The sequence below is a fragment of the Coenobita brevimanus genome, chromosome 117 (genome assembly GCF_032717465.1).
Source record: "Coenobita brevimanus isolate Jiangsu-jjx chromosome 117, ASM3271746v2, whole genome shotgun sequence".
NCBI classification, from domain to species: domain Eukaryota; kingdom Metazoa; phylum Arthropoda; class Malacostraca; order Decapoda; family Coenobitidae; genus Coenobita; species Coenobita brevimanus.
In genome coordinates this window covers 4325350-4340946 of record NC_137070.1, presented here as the reverse complement: position 1 = coordinate 4340946, position 15597 = coordinate 4325350, and the positions used below count along the sequence as shown (strand labels likewise).

The following is a 15597-nucleotide window of genomic DNA, read 5'->3' as shown; positions in this document are numbered from 1 at the left end:
TGAGCAGTGGTCTGATCAGTGCTTTATACAAATGAAATTTAGTTGATGGTGTTGCACTACGGAACCGGTATATTTGTGTTAATGCAGTGCCAGCCACGCCTGCCTTGCCTCGTATATGATGATGAAATTTGAAGTTTTTATCGTATGTAAGACCAAGTACGGTGCAAGTATTCCTAATAGGAATGGGAACGCGATCTGGATCACGCGAATTTAGAAAAAGTGGGCGGGGATTAGCTGATTTAATACGAAAATATGTTACTGTGCATTTCAAGGGATTCGCTTGAATCCGCCACTTCTGCTCCCATCGTGCAATTCGATCCAGCTCTACGCTCGCTTTGTTCGTAATTCCGTCAACTGTCGTTGATCGTACAAGTTGAGTAATGTCGTCTGCGTACTGAATGGTGAGTGAATCGTCATGTAGTGGGGTGGGGATGTCATTTGTGTAGAGTGTGTAGAGGGTGGGTGCAAGGACGGAGCCCTGAGGTACACCTGCGTGAAGCTGGAAAAAGTCTGAGTAATTATTTTTAAATTTAATGCGCATTGTGCGGTTGTCTAGAAAATTGCAAAGTAGTTTTTTAATGAGTGAAGGAAAGTTGAATTGTTCGCAGATTTTGTACTTCAGGCCTGCGTGCCAGAGTCAAATGCACGTTTTACGTCACGAGTAATAAGGGCTGTCTTGTATGCATTGCGGATGTTTTGGTTGATATGTAAGTAATTGGTGATGATGTTTAGGGCGTCCTGTGTGGATCGTCTAGGTCTGAAACCAAACTGTCTGGGGGAAAGAAGGTTTTCGTCTTCTAAGTATTGCCGTAATCTAATGTTGATGATTCGTTCGAAAGTTTTTCCTAACACTTCTAGTAAACTAATGGGCCTGAAGTTTAAAGGGTCTGTTGTTGTCTTGTCTTTTTTAGGGATTAGAGTTGCTGTCGCGGTCTTAAACGAGTCCGGAAAGTAGCCGGATGCCAAGGCAGCGTTGTATAAGTGTGTAAGTGCATTTATGAATGTGTCTGGGAGGTGTTTGAGTATGTGATGTCCGATGCCTGTGGCACCCGGCGCCTTCTTTGGAGTTCTAGCGAGCATAGACTTGACTTCTTCGACTAGTATGGGAGCAGTGAGGGGGTTATGTATGTCTAGATTATTTATGTGTATGTTTGCGTCTGGTGTGATATGTTCGTGGATAGTGTGAAGGTGTTGTTCTATATGTCTTATGTGACGTGTTGCGGCAGGATGAGGAGGGTTAGGGTGGTATACTTGTTGCCATGCGTTTTTAAATGTGTTTGTGATTTCCCTGGGATCTGTGATTTCTCTGTTGTTAGCAATTAATTTTCTTACTGTAGGTAAGTTACAGCCCTTGAGTCGGCGAATGTGTTTCCAGAATTCCCAGGGTTTAGTTTTCCTGTGTTGTTGTGCAGTTTGTATGAGGCGTCGCCAGTGTGCATTGTGGTCGGATTCAAGGCTATTGATTACATGTGTCCGAAGGTGTGATAGGTCGAACCGTACTTGGCCTAAGTTGTTTTTGTTTAGTTCAAACCGACGACGGTAACACACTAGGAGTCGTTGTGTTCGTATGGATGGTATGAATGTGTGTATAGGTATGTGTGTGGTTGTGGGTATGGTAATGTTGGCAGTGTTAAGTATGCATGTGTGTAGATATTTACATTGTTCTTCTATGTCAGTGTGGTGTTTTCCCTCATAGTCAGTGGTGTATTCTTGTTCTGAAAGGGTTTGTGTAAAGGCATCCCAGTCTGCATGTAGGTAGTCATAGTGTGGTGTACTGGGGATCAGGATCGGGTTGGTGGAGATGGACATTATGATGGGGATGTGATCAGACCCAGACATGGGGCCGGGGGTGATGTGGTGATGAAAAATGTTAAATGATCTGTTGGTGAAGATGAGATCTGGCTTACCTGATCCCCTAGGTGTAAATGTTGTGAGAAAATCAGGCCCTAGGAAATTTAATCTTTTGTGTTGGTATATAGTGAACATTTGTCTTCCATGATTGTTGGTTGTGTTGTGTTGGAATGTCCCGTGTTGTGCATTTAGATCTGAAATGAATAGTGTTGGTGCAGTGTTGTTGAAGAGTCTGTTTATGTCTGTGAAGGGGATGCCAGTGTTGGGTCTGGTGTATGTGGTGGAGACTATGAGGGGGCCAAGAGTAGTGTGTGTTTTAACTGCAAGGAAATGTCTGTGTGTCCATGTTGTGATGAAGTCGTGTTTAATTGTGCCTTTAATCATGATAGCAACTCCGTCGTGTGGACCCTCGTCGGTTTGAAGTGTAGTGTAGCCATAGTGTTTGATTTTTCTGGTGTTGTTGGTGCAAGTGCTGTTGAGTAATATTATGTCTGGGTCGTGTTCGTGAATGAGTTGAGTAAGTAGGTGCCTGTTTGCGTAATAGTGTCTAATGTTAAACTGGATGATTTTAAGCATGATGGTGATCGTGTTGAACTGAGTCTGAATGGGCTATGTATGTGGTATTTGTGGGTGAGGCAGGGGAGAAGGATGGGGTTCTCTTTTTGGGAGGGGGGGCACTGCGTTTTCTGGAGCGTGATTGATGAGTGTGAACTGAAGGGGAGAGGGAGGAGGGGGATTCGGGAGAGTCAGCCGCCTTGCGTTTGCAGAGACGCTGCGATCTCGATCGCAGGTGAGGGGGTGGTGGGGGTGGGTGGCGGGGCATGGGGTTAGGTTGGTTAGGGGTTGTGCTGGTGGAGGGAGATGGGGTTGGGGGCTGGGTGGTTTGGTTAGGATGACGTGAATCAGCAGGAGGGGAGGGATGGTGAGGGGGGGAAGATGGGAGTGCTTTTGAGGATGCAGGAGTGGGATGAGGTTTAGGGTGAGTGGGTGTGGTGGGTGGGTTGGAAGTGCAGGGGGATGACGAATGAGAGGTGGAGGGGATGGGAGGGGGTGAGGTAGGAGGGACTGAGGTGTTGCCAGTTTGCTGTGAAGGGGGGGTGAAGATGTGGGGCGATTTCTTGGCTGTGTGCCATGAAGGGGGGATGACAATGGTGGACATATTGTTGGCGGCTAGAGCATCATTGATAAGGGATGCAAAGGGCACATCAGAGTACAGAGCTTGGGCTAGGGCGGACATGACAACTGCGGTAACGTTGGGGGGGAAGGGTGAAATGGAAGATGGACTGGGAGGGGTGGTGTTGGTGGATGTTGGATGAGTGGTGGATGCTTGGGTTGGGGGCTGTGAGTTCTGAGTGGCTTGGGCATATGACATGGTGGATGAAGTTTGTTGGGGTGCTGTGTATGATTGAGGCGTGTTGATATGCTGTGCAGGCTGGCTGTTAGCCCTTACGTCCTTTAGTAGATTTTTTCTAATAGGGCAGTTTCCGGCGATTGCAATGTGTCCTTCGCCACAATTGATACATTTAGTAGTAGTGCTGGTGCAGTTTGTATGGAAATGACCTTGGGCAGAGCACTTTGAGCATATTTGAGTTTTTTTGCATGATCGAGTTGGATGCCCATACTGGTAACATCTAAAGCATTGAGCAAGATCAAACCACTGTTCGAGTCTAAGGTTGCTGGGTGGGATGATTGTATTGAACGCTTTGACACCGTGTGAATGAAGTTTCTGTACCTCTTGAGGTGAAGCACAGAGAATCTTGATGTTGTTTGAATTGTCAAAGCGAACAATGTGTGTGGCGTGAATGTCGTTTTTCAGGGACAGTTCAGTCATGAGGTCATCATCGGTGTGTCTGAGAACATATTTGGTAACATTACGGGCAATTATTGTACAGGCAGCTTTTAGCTCAGGAGTTGAGATCAGTTCATATCCAGCTTGGGAGTATTTGGGCAGGTTACTGGGGGAGAGGTATGAATCAAGATGAGCCTGAGAGGCCAAGGTGATCTTAATGACTTTGTCTTTTGCACTAGAAAAAAGGTTAACAAAGGGAGTTTCAGTGATGCAAAAAAAGGTCTGACCAGGGTCTGAAGGCAGGGAGGGGAGGGTACATTTAAACTTAACTGAGAAAGCCATCATTAATCAAGGGGGAGGGAGGGGGGGAGTGTAGCGCATGACGTTAATAAAAAGAGGGGGAAGAAAACCAATCACCACACTTTTGCACAGATCCCGGGGTGCAATGGGTGTGCAGGATGAGGTGTTGGCGCCGTTACCCTGATCACTAAACTTGTTGTGAGAGCAGGGTGGTTCCAGATTGTTAGGACCGAAGTCCTAGCCAATCTATCACTAGCAAGATGGGAAGGAAGTAGGAGAACAAAAAAGGCCGAGTCTCTCAAGTGCACGGCTATATCTCCTGGACCCCCGACTACTGTTATGGCCGTGGCCCCAACAAGGTAGTGGGGGGGTCCCGGAAGTATCTCCGAATTCACAAAAGAGCAGGGGTTAGTAATAAAAGAGAAATTAGAAGAAGACAGGAAAAGAGGTAGGAGGAATGATGAGTAAATTTTATTAATGAGGTGATGAATGGGTGAAGTTTATGAAATGAGGTGATAAGTGGGCGGGTAGCACATGCCGACAAAGTCGTTAGCAGCTGATAAAGGCCTTCTCATCTGCCCCTGCAGCAGACCTCGAGGGTCGAGCGGAGCAAGTTGCTGATGCTTTTAGGCAAGCAGCATCTCTTGCTATCCCGATGCAGCAGCGTTTTGCGAGGTGCTACCGGGATGGCTGGTTCTATTGTGATAGGGTCAGGGAGTTGAATCGGAGGCTAAATGCAGCTCGCAGACAGTACCGGCGGCGCCGCACTTCGCCGTGCCGCCGGTGCTTGTCTGCCGTGTCTCGCCATGTCCTCGCGGAGAAGCGCCGCCTTAGGGAGGAGGCGTGGATTAGGTGGTGTCGTACCCTTGATTCTCACTCCACACTCCGTGAGATGTGGAGGAGGATTAGGTCCATCTCCGATCCACGCCCCTCCCGTCCACACCTTCACACCCTGATCCTGTCGCAGAGGCCAGCCGCCTGGCTCAGCACTTTGCAGACCGCTTCTGCGTCCTGCAATCTCCCGCGGTCCATCTTGGCCATTCAGGAGCAGCTGTCCACCTCTCGTGTTGAGGCTATTCAGGCGGCCTGTGACCGTCCTGATCCAGCTGATTGCCCCATCACTAGTGGGGGAGCTGCTGGCAGCTTTGCAGCATCGAATGGACACTGCTCCAGGCCTTGATGGGCTGACTTATTCCATCCTGTCGCATGCGGGAGATTGTGGTAAGGAGCGGCTTCTTGCTCTGCTCAACCTCTCGTGGTCTGAGGGGCGTCTGCCGAGGTCGTGGAAGACTGCTGTCATCCACCCCATCCCGAAGCCTAACAATCCTGGTGCCATGCTTCCATCTCGCTGCTCAGCTGTATTGCCAAGACGGCTGAGCGGGTTGTGCGGGCGCGTCTGGCATGGAGGTTAGGTCCGCTTCACCAGAGGATATTTGCCTATCATCCTGGCAGAAGTGCCTCTCACTGCCTTGCATCTCTCCTCGGTGAACTTCGGGGTGGAGTGGGGATGGCGGTCTTCCTTGACCTTGAGAAAGCTGTTGAGTTGGCGAGCCCTAAAGTCATACTTCAGGCTCTTGCAGACAAGGGAGTGGGTGGCAAGCTCTTGTCATGGGTTGTGGACTTTTTTCATGAGCGTACTGCGGGGGTCCGCTTCCAGGGGCAGCTCTCCTCCTTTCATACCCACCTAAACGGCACCCCCCAGGGGAGTGTCTTGAGCCCTCTCCTTTTCAATATCCTCATGGAGGGGCTACTTACTGAGGATTATGGGCGCGGCGTTACCCTCCTGTGTTATGCCGATGATCTGGCCCTCGTCATAGCCAGGAGGGATTGTTACGAACATGCCAACATTGCACTTGCACGGCTATATAGAAAGTGTGCGGAGCTGGGCCTAAAAATTAACTACGGTAAAACCACATGCATGCCTTTTGGCCTTAGGCCTCCCCGCTTTCCCCTTCTGATTGGTGCCCACCAGCTGTCTCTCGTGGCAGTACACACGTATCTTGGGGTGCGACTAGACAGCAACCTCAATTTCGAGAGCCACGTCAGGTACTTGCGCGAGCGGGCAAAGACACGTCTGTCTGCTCTTCGCTCCCTCTCAAAGAAGAGTTTGGGGGCCTCTTTATGTGCTGCGCACGATCTATGTCAACGCGCTTCGGTCTGTGGGGGACTATAGTGCCATCTGCCTGACGGGTCTTGCCCCAAGTGTTTCTCAGTCTCTGGAGGTCGTGCAGAATGAGGCTCCAGCATCATTCTGCATGCACCCCCTTGGACCAGACTGGTGAATCTGCGAGTGGAGGGCGGTTTCCCATCGTTGAAAGGCCGCATTATGCTTCGGGCTGCAGCGACCTCTCTGCAACTTGTGCACCGCAGGCAACATCTCCCAGTCTCTTATCTACTAAAGCGGCTTCTGTCACGCCCTCCTGACCCGGCCCCTGGGCGGGACTGGGCCCGTGCCACGGTTGCTATGATACATAGTATGGGTGCTACTGCCGATATATGCCAGGTCCCTGACTCGCCCTTCTACGGGTTCGAGGAACCACCACCTTGGGAGCCTCCCCTCTTCCGGTGTGTTTATCCAGCAGGTGGGAAGCCTCGCAATACCATCCCAGCTCTCCTCCGTCAGGATAGTCTCCGCCGGGTAGCTGCTCTAGGGTCTGCAGGGTCAGCAGTTTATTATACTGATGGCTCTGTGGCAGCTGATGGCACTGCTGGAGCGGCCTTTGTTTTTGGTGACATGGTGGAGTCTTGGCTGGTGTCCCAGGGGGCGTCTCCCTTCCAGGCAGAGCTCGCTGCTATTCTGGGAGCTTTACGGCATGCACACAACCGCCGATATAGCCGTGTGGTTATTCATACAGACTCTCTCTCATCTATTGTACGCCTTCACTCCTTCTCCCTCAAAGACAACATTTTTTTGTTATCCTCCATATACACTGTAGCTTCTCTCCTTGTCCGTGGGGGAGCCACGATCATCCTTCACTGGCTTCCAGGTCATGTTGGCATCTTGGGGAATGAGATGGCAGATGAGGCTGCGCGCTCTGCCTGTACTCTCCCTGCTGTCACGTTCCCACTCTGCAAAAGTCAGGCTCAAATCATTAGATCTTTCACTGTGACTATTGGACATCACTCAGTGGAGGAACATAGGCTATGTGTCGCTGAAGGCTCACGATCCGCCACTTGGTATGCCAGTGCCACTTCTTATTCACCATTGCAGCCACCTCTGGGCTTACCGAATCGTCTGCTAGTGAGGCTGCGGCGTTTACGTTTGGGATATTTATGCTATAACCAGATAAAAGGAGTGGCCCCAGACACTTGTGAACACTGCTTAGAGAGGTCGGAGGAGCCTCTACTGCACTATCTATTGTATTGCCCTGTGACTTCTGCTCTCAGGTCTCTCCCTAGTGGGGCATACGTCCCATCCGAAGATGAGGTGCGGGATGCCGCTGGCATAGTTGCCCGTGCTCCTTTTTCACAATTACTTCGGGTAGTCAGTCGCTACCCTCCGCCACGATAATATAGCTGCGCATGCATAGCGCACCTGTGACGGGCTCACATGTTTGCCCGTGTCCCAGTACGTCCTGGGACGAATATCACACAAACAAACAAACAAGGCGGGTGACATTTTCGGGAGTTTTTTCGAACCTTTGGCTTCATTGGACTTAGTCCTTTTGCCTGAGAACAATTTTCAGTTGTTTCTCTCGTTTTGGGCGAGACTCTGTCTCTGACAGATAGGCCCTGCTTGCTTGTGTGTGGGTGTGTGTGGGTGCGTTTTTTTTTTTTTTTTTTTTTTTTTCACGGCCAGCCGCTAGTGTCCCCCAACGTGGTACGACGCCGAACCCTGAAGGGGTGCCGTTAGGGCACTTCCATGAGGGGGGGCCTTTAGGGCCCGGTTATAGGAAGCGTTGGGGGCGGCTTTTCTGTTAGGGTTAGGTTAAGTCCCTCACGGGGCAGTAGTGGGTCTCCTTCGTCGCCCTCTAGAGGGCGGGGAGAATAGGTCCCCTCTACTGTAGGGCCTTTTTTTTGCCGTGCTTTTCTTTTGTGTGTCTGTTTTGGTGGGTGTGTGGTATATGTGTGTGAGTGGTGTCTGTGAGTGTTTGTGTTTGCGTCTGTCTGGCGGAGACCATGAAGGGGACCCAGGTCCCTAGGCCCACAGGGCAAGCCCTCCCCTTGTCTTCCAAGCAGAGGCCTGTCCGCCCTGCTACTGTGTCAGGTGCGAAGCGAGAGCGGCGTCTGTCGGATGGCAGCTCTCGCTCGTCGACGCCTGGCGGGACTACTGGCCCACACTCCTCTCCTAAGTCTCGCAAGCAGCGGCCTTCTGGCCCTGCAACTGTGCCAGGTGCGAAGCGGGAGCGGCATCTATCTGATGCCAGCTCTCGCTCGTCGACGTCTGGCGAGGCCCCTGTCGCCTCCCCTTCCAGGCCTGCAAGGCTCTCTCCTGATCCTGAGAATGACGCCTCATTCCCCCCTTCCACTTCCACACGTGCGGCCAAGGTTGCACGTGTACATGAGGCGATGGAGGGAGTTTCAGATGCTTCTGCCATTTTACCAGCCACTGGCGCAACCCGTAAGGCTACCTCTCTTCCCAAGGCCCCTTGCTGCCTGACACCTGACCTTGCCACGCCACCTTCTGCTCCTTTGGGACCTACCACCGCAACAAGCCATAATGAGCCACCCCAAGTGGAGCATACACTACCTGCAGCCCCTTCTGCTGTACCTGCTGCCTCTCCTGATGATGAAGGCTTCAGCCCTGTGAAGCGTAAAACACGGCGAGCTCCGCAGGGAAACGCACTGCCACCAGCATCGAAGCCTCCAGGGCCTTGGCGGCCTCCCCCCGCTCCACGCCCCTCGGTCACAGTTGCGGCTCCTCAGCCTCCACACTCTGCTTTCCCGGCCTTTCAGGTCCCTCTTCAGGAAGGATTCAGCACCAGCTACGACGCGGTAGCGGCTCTGGAGCGACACCTGCCCGGCCTCGCGGCCATGAATCGCTTTGGTCGCGACGAAAGCTGTGTGCTGATCCCCACCGAAGAGGGATCGTACCTTCGCCTGAAAGCAGTGGCAGAGGAGGAGGCCCCGATCGTCAAGATCGTCGAGCTGCCCCAAGGCGGCCATACAACAAAGGCGGTGGTGATGGGATATCCCCGGCGTATGCCGGTGAATATCCTACTCCAACACGACCTCATCGAAGAGGCAGTACGCTGTCAAAATCAGCGTACGCGGGAGGAGACGCTGCAGGTCCGTGTAACGCTGCGGGGACCTCTAGTAAAATCGGTCGACCTGGGCAATTGGGGGGTGTTTTATCTCCGCCCCTTCACGCCCGAGCCGCTGCGCTGCTACAGGTGTCATCGTTTCGGCCACCATCGCGCCACCTGCAACCGCCCCATCATCTGCGGGATATGCAGTGGGGCACACGACACGGAGCAGTGCCTGCAACAGCTCAAAGCGGGAGAGCCGACGACAGCAAAATGCCCCAATTGCTCAGGGCGACACCATGCCTGGCACCCCAGTTGCCCTGTGAGGGTCAAGAAGGTGAACCAGGGCCGAGAGAGGCAGGTTGCGTGGGTGCAAGAGCAGCAAACCGTCAGTGCCACTCCAGCTCCCCCAGGCACCTTCGTCTGGGGACAACAGCGCCGCCCTCTCACTCAGTGCCCACCACCTCTCAGCGACCAAGAGTTCCCTCCATTGCCCTCAGCTCTGACTGTGGTACAGACCACAGCAGAGGTCCACCGCCAACAGCCGCCTGTCTCGCCACCACTTCCCACTGTACCGACCAGTCGGCCAATGTCCATTCCGCCACCAGTGTCTGCCTCCACACCCAGTCCACCCCCCGCTCCTGCTCCTCCGGTGATCTCCTTCACAACGGAGGAGCTCAGGACCTTTGCAATAGAGCTCGCGACGACCCTAGCAAAGACAATAGCTTCCACCCTCGACATCCCTCTCCCAACCGAGCCTCTTGCCGAAGCCGCCAATCGCCTCGTGGACCGGGCGATCGAGAGGAAGATGGCGAACCTAGGTGCTCCTCTGTCCCCTCGCCGCCCAGCTCGTTCGGCAGGGCGACCTCGTCCCACACCGCACAGGACAACTCGGCCGTCCAAGAGGGTCAGGCCACGACCTCCCAATGCTCTGTCCACCGCACAGCTGCCTCGTCAGCGTCATCGTTTGAGGCAAACCCTAATACCATCAGGGTCCAGAGTGATGGAGAGGGCCTCACCACTGCTGCAGGAGAACGACCGTCCGCACCTGTCGCCGGACGGCCAGTAGACCGCTCTCTCAGGCTCCTCCAGTGGAATTGCTTGGGAGCACGGAGCAAGCTCCCCCTTTTGCAGGAAGCGGCCGCAAAGGACCGCCCTGATGTCATTCTCCTGCAGGAGACCCTGCTCCCAGGCAATTCCACTTTCCATCTCTCGGGATACACCACCCATCTCCTCCCGTATATTCGTGGCGTTACACGGGGATGTGCCGTTCTGGTCCGGGACCACATCGAGTGCACGGATTGTGAGCCCCCTCCTTTCTGTGGACCTGATGTGGAGGTTCAGGGCGTGGTTCTCCATCTGGCGACGTCGCCCCTAACGGTATACAATGTATACCGGAGCCAGAGGAGCACCCTGGAGTTGGGGGAACTTTTCTCCCAAGCTGCCAGGGGAGCTGTGTACATTGGGGGCGACTTCAATGCCCACCACGCCCTGCTCTCTTCGCCTCTTCGGCCCAACGACGCAGGACGACACATCTCTTTAATACTGGAGGAGGTGGGTGGTGTTGCCCTACTAAACGACACCACTGAGGCCACACATATTGACGGGGGGCGTCTGGACTTGGCGTTTGTATCCTCCCCCCTTGCGGGCTCGGCAACATGGTCACTGCACCGACACCTCGCCAGTGATCATTTTGCCCTAGAGGTCACTCTGCCGACTGCTCCACTCCCACCGACGCCGCCCCCTCCTTTGCGGTGGGACTTCCGCAGGGCCGACTGGGTGGCGTTTGAACAGGCCTTAGCTGGGGCCTTTGCTGCATCTCCTCCCGCCTCAGACCTCGAGAGACGAGCAGATCAGGTGGCGAGTATTTTTTCACAGGCTGCCTCTCTTGCTATCCCCCTGCAGCGTCGGTCCGCGAGGTGCTATCGGGACGGCTGGATTTACTGCGACAGGGTCAAGGAATTGAACCGGCGGCTAAACGCGGCACGCAGGCAGTACCGTCGGCGTCGCACATCTCCACACCGTCGGTACCTGGTGGCTGTCACGCGACACGTCACCACAGAGAAACGCCGCCTCAAGGAGGAGGCGTGGATTGGATGGTGTCGTACCCTTGATGCTCACTCCACACTCAGGGAGATGTGGAGGAGAATCAGGTCCATCTCCGATCCACGTCCTCCTCGGCCGCCCTCGCATCCTGATCCTGCCGCAGAGGCCAGCCGCCTTGCTCAGCACTTCGCGGATCGCTCTGCTTCAAGCAATCTCCCGCAATCCGTCCAGGTTCTACAGGCTCAGCTATGCACTGCTCGTGCCACGGCAGTTCAGGCTGCCTGTGATAGGCCAGACCCAGCTGATTGTCCCATCACCAGCGGGGAGGTTCAAAAAGCACTGCACCACAGGGGGGACTCTGCGCCTGGACTGGACGGAATCACGTATTCACTGCTGTCACATGCTGGGGATTGCGGCAACGAGCGCCTACTTGATCTGATCAACCTCTCGTGGTCTGAGGGGCGTCTGCCAAGGTCGTGGAAGGCGGCTGTTATACACCCGATTCCTAAGCCTAGTGATCCTACCGCCATGCGCCCCATCTCCCTCCTTAGCTGTATTGGAAAAACGGCTGAGAGGATTGTGCGGGCTCGTCTCGCTTGGCGGCTGGGACCACTGCACCCAAGGATTTTCGCGTATCACCATGGTAGGAGTGCCACTCACTGCCTCGCGTCTTTCCTTGGGGAACTGAGAGGGGGAAGGGGGATGGCCGTCTTCCTCGACCTTGAAAAGGCGTTTGAACTAGCCAGCCCTACAGTTATTCTGGCTGCCCTTGCAGACAGGGGTGTGGGAGGCAGGCTTTTAGCCTGGATCAGGGACTTCTTTACGGATCGCTCCGCAGGGGTCAGGTTCCAGGGGCACCTCTCACACTTTTGCAAACATTTAAATGGCACGCCACAGGGGAGCGTACTAAGCCCCCTCCTGTTTAATATCCTTATGGAGGGGCTCTTAACTCTCGATTATGGGCCTGGCGTCACCCTCCTCTGTTATGCAGATGATCTTGCCCTCGTATTTACAAGAAGGGATTGTTTCCGACAGGCAGACTTGGCCCTTTCTCGGCTCCATGCCAAGTGTGCTGAGTTAGGCCTAAAAATTAACTTCCAGAAGACAAAGTGCCTGCCATTTGGACTCCGCCCCCCAGACTTTCCACTGCTACTCGGTGGCCATCAGCTCTCCATGGTCACTGCACATCGGTACTTGGGGGTCTGGCTTGACGCGGGTCTCAACTTTGCCTGCCATGTTCGGTACCTGAGGGAGCGTGCATCCACTCGCATGGCTGCTCTCCGCTATCTGTCCAGGCGGAGTTTGGGGGCATCATTTTCCGTCCTACGGACCTTTTATACACACGCAGTCCGATCCTTGGTGGACTACAGCGCCATCTGCTTGACGGGCCTTGCTCCGCCAGTCGCTAGATCTCTGGAGGTCATCCAGAATGATGCCCTCCGCATTATGCTGGGTGCTCCACGCTGGACCCGACTGGTCAATCTGCGTATGGAGGGTGGGCTGCCATCTCTGGCCCATCGCATTGTGTTGCGAGCGGCAGTTGTCACCCTGAAGCTGATCCAGTGCCTGCCTCACCTGCCTGTCTCTGCCCTCCTAAAACGCCTTCTCTGCCGCCCCCCTGAGCCGGCCTCTCAGCGTGACTGGGCCCACACCACAGCTGCTGCCATCCATGGATTGGGAGCTGCTGCGAGCCTCTGTCAAGATCCCGACTCTCCCTTTCCTGGATACGTTGATCCACCGCCATGGGATCCTCCTCTTTTTAATATTATTGGTCCATCGGAGGCTAAACCCCGCTCCTCAATTCCAGCACTCCTTCGCCAGGAGGGTCTCAGTAGGGTGGCAGCTCTGGCCTCACCAGACTCAGCCATCTACTACACTGATGGCTCTGTTTCCCCTAATGGCGCAGCTGGAGCGGCCTTTGTCTCTGGGCAACTAGTGGAAGCTTGGCGACTCTCTTCAGGTGTATCCGCTTTCCAGGTGGAACTTGCGGCCATCCTGGGTGCATTGCGCCATGCTCACCACCATTGTCACAATCGAGTCGTAATCCACACAGACTCTCTTTCCTCCATTCAGAGATTACGATCCTTATCGCTGCATGACAACGTCTTTCTCCTAACAGCGATTCATACATTTGCATCACTTCTTGTCCGTAGGGGCGCAACGATTAACCTTCACTGGCTCCCGGGACATGTGGGAATTAGTGGCAACGAGCGTGCTGATGACGCTGCGCGCTCAGCTTGCGATCTCCCAGACATCACATTCCCACTACGCCCTAGTCCCTCGCACCTCATCCGCACTCTCACTGCCACCATAGGAAGACTGACCCTAGAGGACCATCGGCTCTGGGTCACGGAGGGCTCTTGCTCTGCAAAATGGTATGCTACTGCCACGTCGTATTCCCTCCTGTTGCCCCCCCAAGGACTTCCTAACTTTATTGTAGTCCGACTTCGAAGATTGCGTCTTGGGTTTCCTTGCTACAAGCAAATTGTGGGTATGGAGCCAGACCCGTGTGAACATTGCTTGGCCAGCTGTGAGGAGCCCCTTCTTCATTATCTTCTGGACTGCCCAGCCACCACCAGGCTCAGGTCTGGGCTCGACTCGGCCCTAGCCCGATCTGGTGATGTCTTTAGGGACGCTGCTGGCATTGTTGCCCATGCTCCATTAAAGATATTACTTAGTATGGTCAGGGATTACCCTCCACCTCGCTAAAGCAAGTTCGCGCAAGTAGTGCGCACCTCTGACGAGCTCTCTGTTTGCCCGTGTCCCAGGAAACTGGGACAAATATCCCACAAACAAACAAACAAAGGCGGGTGACGACACTCCTAGCTCAGACTCTGTCGGGTGAGGAGGTCTGGCCGATTTCGCTCGAGCTCTGAACTCTGGTTCATTTACTTTTGACGATTTTCGCCTGTTTTGCTCGTTTTTTTGCCTCTTTTAGACTTTGTCTCTGGCACTGAGGAAGAATTTTGCCCGTTTTCCAGGTTTTTTCCGAGACTTAGTCTCAGATTGCCTGGGTGTGAGTGGGAGTGTGTGTGTGTTGGTGACTGTGTGTGTGGGTGTTTTTTTTTTTTTTTTTTTTTTTTTTGGGCCTGCCGTTAGTGTACCTCACCGTAGTACGACGCCGAACCCTGAAGGGATGCCGTTAGGGCACTTCCATGACGGGGGGCCTTTAGGGCCTGGTTATAGGAGGCGGTGAGGGCGGCTCTGTTAGAGTAGGGAAGACCCGAAAGGGGCAGTGGCGGGGCCTCCCATCGCCCTTTAGAGGGCGGGGAGCATAGGTTGCCCGTCACTGTAGGGACCTGGCCACTTTTGCTGTTTTTTGTTTGCTTGTGCTTTTTTGAGTGGTTGTGTGTGTGAGGTGTGTGTGTGTGAGGTGTGTGTGTGTGTGTGTTTTTGACAGAGTTTTTTGGCCTGCTCCGGTGAGCATGAAGGGATCCAGCATCCCTAGGCCCCAGGGGCATTCCCGCCTCCCGCTTCCTCAGTCGAGGCCCTCCATCCCGTGCCCTGCCACAGGCACAAAGAGGGAGCGTCACTGCTCTGACTCGAGCTCCCTCTCGTCAGCTCACGAGGCCGCGGGTGCTAACCCCTCTACCCCAGCAGCCACGAGAGTGGCACCTCGCTTGCGTGGTGACTCTACCCGCTCTGCCAAGGCGGCCCGCCGACATGAGGCTATGGAGGAGGTTACACCTGCTCCACCATCTCTCTCTTCCACCAGGGGCACTTCGGAGGCTCCTGCTGCGACTCAGCTCCCCCCCTCTGCTGATCCCGCTCTGCAGGGAGATGAGGGTTTCACCCCCGTGACACGCAAGGGATCGAAGCGTGCTCGCCAGGGAAACGGCCCTTCTCCGGCAGTGTGCACTGGGCCTCCCCTCAGGGATCCCTCTGCTGCTCGTCCCTCCGTGTCGGTAGCTGTGCGTCCGCCTCCCCGCTCTGCATTTCCAGCTTTCCGTGTGCCGGTCCAGGACGGGCATGCGACGAGCTATGACGCCGTGGCTGCACTAGAGCGTCACCTGCCAGGGCTACGCTGCTCCAATCTCATGGGTCGGGATGGAAGCTCAGTGTTGGTGCCAAAGGACGAGGGAGCCTACGACCTCTTAAGAACAGCCCTGCAGGACGAGGCCTGCCCTGTAAAGCTAGTAGAGCTGATGCCTGGTCAACAGTCTACGAAGGCAGTGGTCATGGGCTATTCCTTGAGAATGCCCATAGAGATTCTCCTTCACCACCCTCAAGTCGAGGAGGCAACCCGATGCCAAAACACGCGGACCCGAGAGGAGACTCGACAGGTCATTGTCACCCTGCGGGGTCCTCTGATCCCTGCCATAGACCTGGGGAACTGGGGAACATATCACCTTCGCCCCTTCACCCCAGAGCCTCTCCGTTGCTACCGCTGCCAGCGCTACGGGCACCACCGTGCCAACTGCAACC

General features: G+C 54.5%; 1 protein-coding gene across 1 annotated transcript; it reads left to right on the top strand.

The window, feature by feature from the left end:
• Positions 1 to 6266: 6266 nt before the first annotated feature.
• On the top strand, positions 6267 to 7451 carry LOC145419165 (uncharacterized). The gene has a single exon (XM_080287405.1). It carries the CDS (start codon positions 6267 to 6269, stop codon positions 7449 to 7451), a length of 1185 nt encoding a protein of 394 aa, XP_080143531.1.
• The last annotated feature ends 8146 nt before the right edge of the window (positions 7452 to 15597 follow it).